A 6,815-nucleotide genomic window follows, 5' to 3' on the forward strand; every position below is an offset into this window, starting at 1 on the left:
GCACCTCTACAGAAGGTCACTAACTGCACATTCACATTCTTTCAAGATGCTGAAAGAAAGAAATAATTTTCTCCACTTCTGTTCCCTAATCAAAATGTACACTTGCATATTTCCTATTTCACACGTGTGAATTGGACATTTGTTTTTTGCGTATCCTACTCCCCCTGAGCGTGGGGTCAGAGCCAGATATCATTATTGACGGCGACCTTGGAGCAATTAGGATTAAGTGCCTTGCTCAAGGGCACATCGACAGATTTTTCACCTAGTCTACTCTGGGATATGAATCTGCGACATTTCGGTTACTGGCCCAATGCTCCTAACCGCTAGCAGAGGTTATAGACCTACAGTCAGTGTCCAGATTTCAGTTTCCATTTAACCCACCTGAACAGTAGGCTACAGTTCCCATGATGTGCCATAGGCCGTTTTTAAGTCACCGTCTTGTGACTGTCAAATTTGTATAGCGCCTCACAATCAGTAACATACATTAACACTGCTTTCATCCTCTTTAACCACTTCACCATTTTTTTACCACTTCTTTATTTTCAACTCTCCATTTTCGCAAATGTTTCTCATATTTAATCAGTGGATCAACACGAACTCTTTCTGCCCATTACCAAAAGCATTTGGCGAATGGAGGGTAGGCTATTTGGAGCACGAATAGTCAGGTCCTAAAGCTTAGGCTTACACACTAATGCCAGATAGCTTAAAAAATAATTTAAGAAAAAACTCAGTGTAGCCTACAGATATAAATTTCACAATAGTTATACAGTTATGGATTTTTTTATGTATTGTTTTCTCTTTTTAAAGCTGCATGGACTGTGGGTTTTGAGTCAACCCGCGCATCACTATTGTGTCCACAAACCCCATGTATTTTTTTTTCTCATTTTATTTTGTCACATAATTTTTTTGTAATGGCCTGCAGCGTGTTTAGAATATCCTACTGAGGTTGAACTCATGACCAGTGGCTATCATGGTTAGAATGCTAAGGACATCTACTCCTGAACTGTTGCTGGTCAGAATATGAAAGGCACTTGTGGGTCTAGGTAAACTGTGAGGAGGGAGGTGTAGGATCAAAGTCTAGATCATCTGCAGGTTCAGTCTTCTTTCACATCTCTCAGAGTAATGATGACATGGTCATCCTGGCCTTTCCACAGCATCTCTCCCTCAAAGTCAAGCATTTTGTGTTTACGGCAGCGCAAAACTATGCCCACCACTTTGTCCGAGATTTTGACATAGCGGTCAAACAGCCTGCCGAAAGTGATGTAGGATTTGCCGTTCTTGTCCTTGAGGCCCATGTCCTTGACGATCCAGCACAACTCCTCCATCTCTTTGTACACATGTTTCTGGGCTCGGTCGCCACGCATGGCCGTCTTGGATCCCTCTTTGGGGCGTCCGTAGCCTTCATCACCCTTCTGCAACCGCTGGGCCATGGCATGCTCATAGTCAAACTCCTCACTGAAGGGGTTGAGCTTCTGACCCTCTACGTGCTGCTGGGACCACTGCTGCCACCTGCTCTTGATGTCACCCATGGTGGTGACTCTAATCTGCAGAATAGGAAGGCATGTCAGATTAGCTCAGATTATAAAGTGGGTCTATTTGCATTGGCAATCTCTTCATTGGATTGTCACAGAAAGTAAAATTACAATAACACAGTGAAAAGTTACACGACTAACACTTCTAAATTCACGACAAACACTGCAAGTTTTCCAATGTATTAATGACACAGGACCCATATTAACCTTTTACTGCAGGTTATAAAAAAACTGTTTGAAATAGAAACACCGTATTTGTCTGTTTTTTATTTATAATCTTGATTAATTATGAAATGATGAAAAATATGAATAACATTCCACCCACGAGGCCAAAGAGGGAGCATTTGGTCAATGACTGCAGGAAAGGGCTACGCCTAATCATTGACCAAAAAACATGCTCAATGGAGGTTCTCCATTTAATGCTCAATGGAGAATCTCCAGTCCTTTTTAGTCCAGGAAACTGGCTCATATTTATGTTGATTAGTAGCCCCACTTCTCTTTTAAATGTTAAGGCCCTATTTAGGGGACTTTGAATGGTTCTGAACGGGTTCCGACTGACATTTTGGTGTACAAAGCGCTATGTGAATGTCGCAGGGTCCAGTGCCTTATAGTGCCAGAAAGCCCCATCTGTCTGCTTTCCGCTACCACTGTGTCAGCTGAGCTGACGTAAGGTGTCAGGTTTCACACCTGACATTTGCATAGGGAGTGACGTTTTTCTGGCCTATCCAGAAAAAGATTTCATCTGCCTCTGAGCAACTTAGACAGCATGTTGAAAGGGAAAGTTGAGCGAATCCAGCTCTCAACATGAAAAAGTACGGAATAATTTTGAAGAATTGAAACACGACCACCTTCTCCTGGTCACAGAGGGATGAAATCACTTTCTACGTAAAACTGAACTTATAAGTCTGCAGACATTTGAGGACACTTGGTAGAAAATGCTCTGTCATCAGTTATACGAAATGGGGCCAAATTTGTATTGTCACCAAATATGGTAATTATTATTTAACAGTTATAAGAAAGGTAAAATGTTAAAATAAGTTGTTTATATTGATAGTATAGTATATTTAGAAAGCATTTCAATAATTGAAAGCCCTATTACCCCACATACAGTTGAAGTCGGAAGTTTACATACACCCTAGCAAAATACATTTAAACTCAGTTTTTCACATTTCCTGACATTTAATCCTGGTAAAAAAATTCCCTGTCTTAGGTCAGTTAGGATCACCACTTTATTTTAACTTATTTTAAGAATGTGAAATGTCAGAATAATAGTAGAGAGAATGATATATCAGCTTTTATTTCTTTCATCACATTCCCAGTGGGTCAGAAGTTTACATACACTCAAGTAGTATTTGGTAGCATTGTCGTTAAATTGTTTAACTTGGGTCAAACGTTTTGGGTAGCCTTCCACAAGCTTCCCACAATAAGTTGGGTGAATTTTGGCCCATTCCTCCTGACAGAGCTGGTCTAACTGAGTCAGATTTGTAGGCCTCCTTGCTCACACGCTTTTCAGTTCTGCCCACAAATTTTCTATAGGCTTGAGGTCAGGGCTTTGTGATGGCCACTCCAAAATCTTGACTTTGTTGTCTTTAAGCCATCTTACCACAACTTTGGAAGTATGCTTGGAGTCATTGTCCATTTGGAAGACCCATTTGTGACAAAGCTTTAACTTCCTGACTGATGTCTTGAGATGTTGCTTCAATATATCCAGCAAAACACCCCCACAACATGATGCTGCCACCCCTGTGCTTCATGGTTGGGATGGTGTTCTTCGGCTTGCAAGCCTCCCCCTTTTTCCTCTAAACATAAAGATGGTCATTTTGGCCAAACAGTTCTATTTTTGTTTCATCGGACCAGAGGACATTTCGCCAAAAATTACAATCTTTGTCCCCATGTGCAATTGCCAACCGTAGTCTGGCTTTTTTATGGAGGTTTTGGAGCAGTGGCTTCTTCCTTGCTGAGTGGCCTTTCAGGTTATGTCGATATAGGACTCGTTTTACTGTGGATATAGATACTTTTGTACCTGTTTCCTCCAGCATCTTCACAAGGTCCTTTGCTGTTGTTCTGGAATTGATTCGCACTTTTCGCACAAAAGTACATTCATCTCTAGGAGACAGAACGCGTCTCCTTTCTGAGCGGTATGACGGCTGTGTGGTCTTGTACACATGAACGTGGTACCTTCAGGTGTTTGGAAATTGCTCCCAAGGATGAACCAAACTTGTGGAGGTCTACAATTATTTCTCTGAGGTCTTGGCTGATTTATTTAGATTTTCCCATGATGTCAAGCAAAGAGGCACTGAGTTTGAAGGTCGACCTTGAATTAAATCCACACCTCCAATTGTCTCAAATGATGTCAATTAGCCTATAAGAAGCTTCTAAAGCCATGACATCGTAACCTGGAATTTTCCAAGCTGTTTAAAAGCACAGTCAACTTAGTGTATGTAAACTTCTGACCCACTGGAATTGTGATACTGTGAATTATAAGTGAAATAATCTGTCTGTAAACAATTACTTGTGTCATGTACAAAGTAGATGTCCTAACCAACTTGCCAAAACTATAGTTTGTTAACAAGAAATTTGTGGAGTGGTTGAAAAACGAGTGTTAAACTTCCGACTTCATCTGTTCATGAATATTACAAATCTTTTCATAGTGTTTGTACAATGTACTTGAGCTTGTGTCCTCAAAACTGAGTACATCTCATCAATTTAGAATATTTTTTTTCCAGAAAGGTGAGTTACAGACCTTTCTATAACTATGCAACATTACTAGTTATTGTTTATGACCATCTCATAAAAAAATATACATTTTTGGTATGTCTATTTAGGCGGAAATCTACATTTTGCCACACCATTAAAATATGACACAGTGTAAGAAATCCTTGCTTTGGCATTTCCAAAGAGGTCCCTGGCAGGCGAATCTTCCACAACAGAGTCATTTAAACTGTGGAGAATGCATATTGTGAAACCTGAGGCCCAAGCCTTACACGTCCAGAGCCAAATTAGTAATGTGACGAACACCATTATAAATCTTGCGACTGACCAAGGATATCAGGACCTCGTAATTATCCCTGAAGGTCAGGGGGAAGGCATGTGTGACTATATTTATTTATTTACTGTATATTCCATGATAGGTGTTGGAGTTTTACAATACACTTTCATGCCTTTTTAAGGACTTATATTCCTCCAAGTTATGCAACTCTTTGCTAGGGTGAACGGAGGGCTCATTGGTCTTGTTCAGTTGCTAAAAATTCTACAGTTTGAAGATACAATACCTATAAATCTGTGTATTTTCTGGAAGGCCAGACAATATGAACAAAAGTCCATTCCCCAATATCACAATAACAAAGGCAAAGATAATTTAATTTCAACTCAGCCTCTGAATGTTTGCTCCTGTTTATTGTCTACTGAACATCACCAGGCAGAGTGGCTGCAGCTGCAATAGAACAGTATGTTTAGGCATGAAAACAGGTAGGGCAAACATTGTGGTATTAAGAGGGTAGATTTGGGGGAAAACCCTGTGATTTGGGAACTCCCCTCCCATGCATTTTCTCCCAAGTCCAACCATGATCTACAAAACTTACACATCCTAATGTGCACCTACATGATTGCTAATACGTCTTTGGATGATATTCCAATATCTGAAAAGCGCAGTCAGTGGTTTTGTTGAATTGATACTAGTGATGGTGCAAGAAAATCAATACTAATTATTGAATTTACTTTAGAGTTGTACCTTTCTTCAGCCAACCACATTTCTTGTTCACTTTGCCAATATGAAATCAACATTTTTATTCTGATGTTAAATTATATCCCCCATGCAAGATTGTTGAGAAACAAAAGAGGGTTTACCTTTGAAGTGTGTCTACTGTATTGCATTGATTTGTGTATTTACTATTTTTATGAATGGCCTCACAAAATGAAGGTCCAATAAAAGAATGGTACTGTACCTTGGGCCTATTGATCTGTTTCTTCAGCTGGTTCAGGTCGCTCTGGTCGCTGTTGTCGCTGAGTCCGGCCTCCTCCCCCAACCCGCTGTCCTCTGTGTCCAGGCTGCTGCTACGGGAGCCCATCTTCCGCTCCTGACTACCCAGATGTACCTGAGCTCTCACACCCAGGCGTCTCCGGGTGGGTGACTCATTGCCCAGGAAGGGCTTGTTGGCAATTTCAGGTGCCATCTGGATCTTGTCCTTGATTGAGCATACCAGGTCAGTGCTGTACTCACTGTACTTTGGCATGTGGCTCTTGGTCACCTCACCCGTTCGGATCAGACTGCCGCTGTCGGTGTCCGCCTCGACCACACGTGTCTTGACTAGGATTTTTGTCTCGTTCTGCTTCTCCCTTTCTTCGTCCTCAATGATGGAGGTGGGCATCCACCCGGAGGGTATGGTCTCTTGTTTGACCAAGTTCTCGTCGGCCCAGCCCTGCCAGCTCTTGGCAAGACTGTGGACCATGGCGGCACATTTGATCTTCCTCACAGCCCTAACAAAGGGTCTATCCTCCTGGCTGGTACTCATCATGGCTCCTGCTTGACCGTGCTTGCAAGATATTGTGTTGATGTTGTAGGGAAAGTCAGTGAGTGAGTGAGTGAGTTGAAATAATCCTTCGCTGCCTTTGCTCCGCTTTAAATAAGCTATCGTAGAGAGCAGTCACAGGCCGAACGTGTGACATTTTTTGCTACGTACATGGATGCCTACCATGACCCCAAAACATTGGTGGAATTTCCCCCCAAGGGAGCCGGGCAACAGGTGGTCACTCTCTGCAGTGATGACAGTCTACAAGGGTTCTGCCCTTGTACGCATATACACAAAAATACATGATGAAACAAACCTCTAACAATCCTTATGTTTGAGTGTCTGATCTACAAAGTAATCGCTCACACAAACATAAAAAAAAAACTTTTATAAATGCTGTATTTCTATTTCGAAGGCATATTCCTGCTTAACCAACATTGATAGAGGATATGTGTTACGTAACTACTAATTGTCTTGGATAATGAGCATCTGCTAAAATGGTGATATCAATACTTTTGGGTCATGCTATAATTTATTTTCATGCAATGTTGCATATAGCTTGACAGTTCGCTGTGCTGTTCTATTTTGGAGCGAGCCTGCTGGAGTGTGCATGCGAGGCTACTGATGATTGATGCATGGGTCTGGCCAGAGAACTTGAGCTGGGTTATTTTGGGGAGACGCACACAGGTCTAAAAGGACGCCCGCTTTGTCTGGCCATACTGTAGTTCTGTCGCAGGAACCAAAAATATAATTGTATTGGTGCAATACCCTTTGT

At 41.6% G+C, this 6,815-nt stretch overlaps 1 protein-coding gene across 1 annotated transcript; it reads right to left on the minus strand.

The window, feature by feature from the left end:
* Positions 1 to 494: 494 nt before the first annotated feature.
* abraa (actin binding Rho activating protein a) lies at positions 495 to 6,139 on the minus strand. Its single transcript, XM_014165918.3, has 2 exons — positions 5,477 to 6,139; positions 495 to 1,544 (listed from the first exon to the last, which is right to left on the minus strand). Exons 1-2 carry the CDS (start codon positions 6,044 to 6,046, stop codon positions 1,095 to 1,097), a joined length of 1,020 nt encoding a protein of 339 aa, XP_014021393.1. The 5' UTR covers positions 6,047 to 6,139; the 3' UTR covers positions 495 to 1,094.
* Between the last annotated feature and the right edge of the window lie 676 nt (positions 6,140 to 6,815).

The sequence above is a fragment of the Salmo salar genome, chromosome 22, assembly GCF_965601325.2.
Source record: "Salmo salar chromosome 22, fSalSal1, whole genome shotgun sequence".
In the NCBI taxonomy this organism is placed as follows: Eukaryota; Metazoa; Chordata; class Actinopteri; order Salmoniformes; family Salmonidae; genus Salmo; species Salmo salar.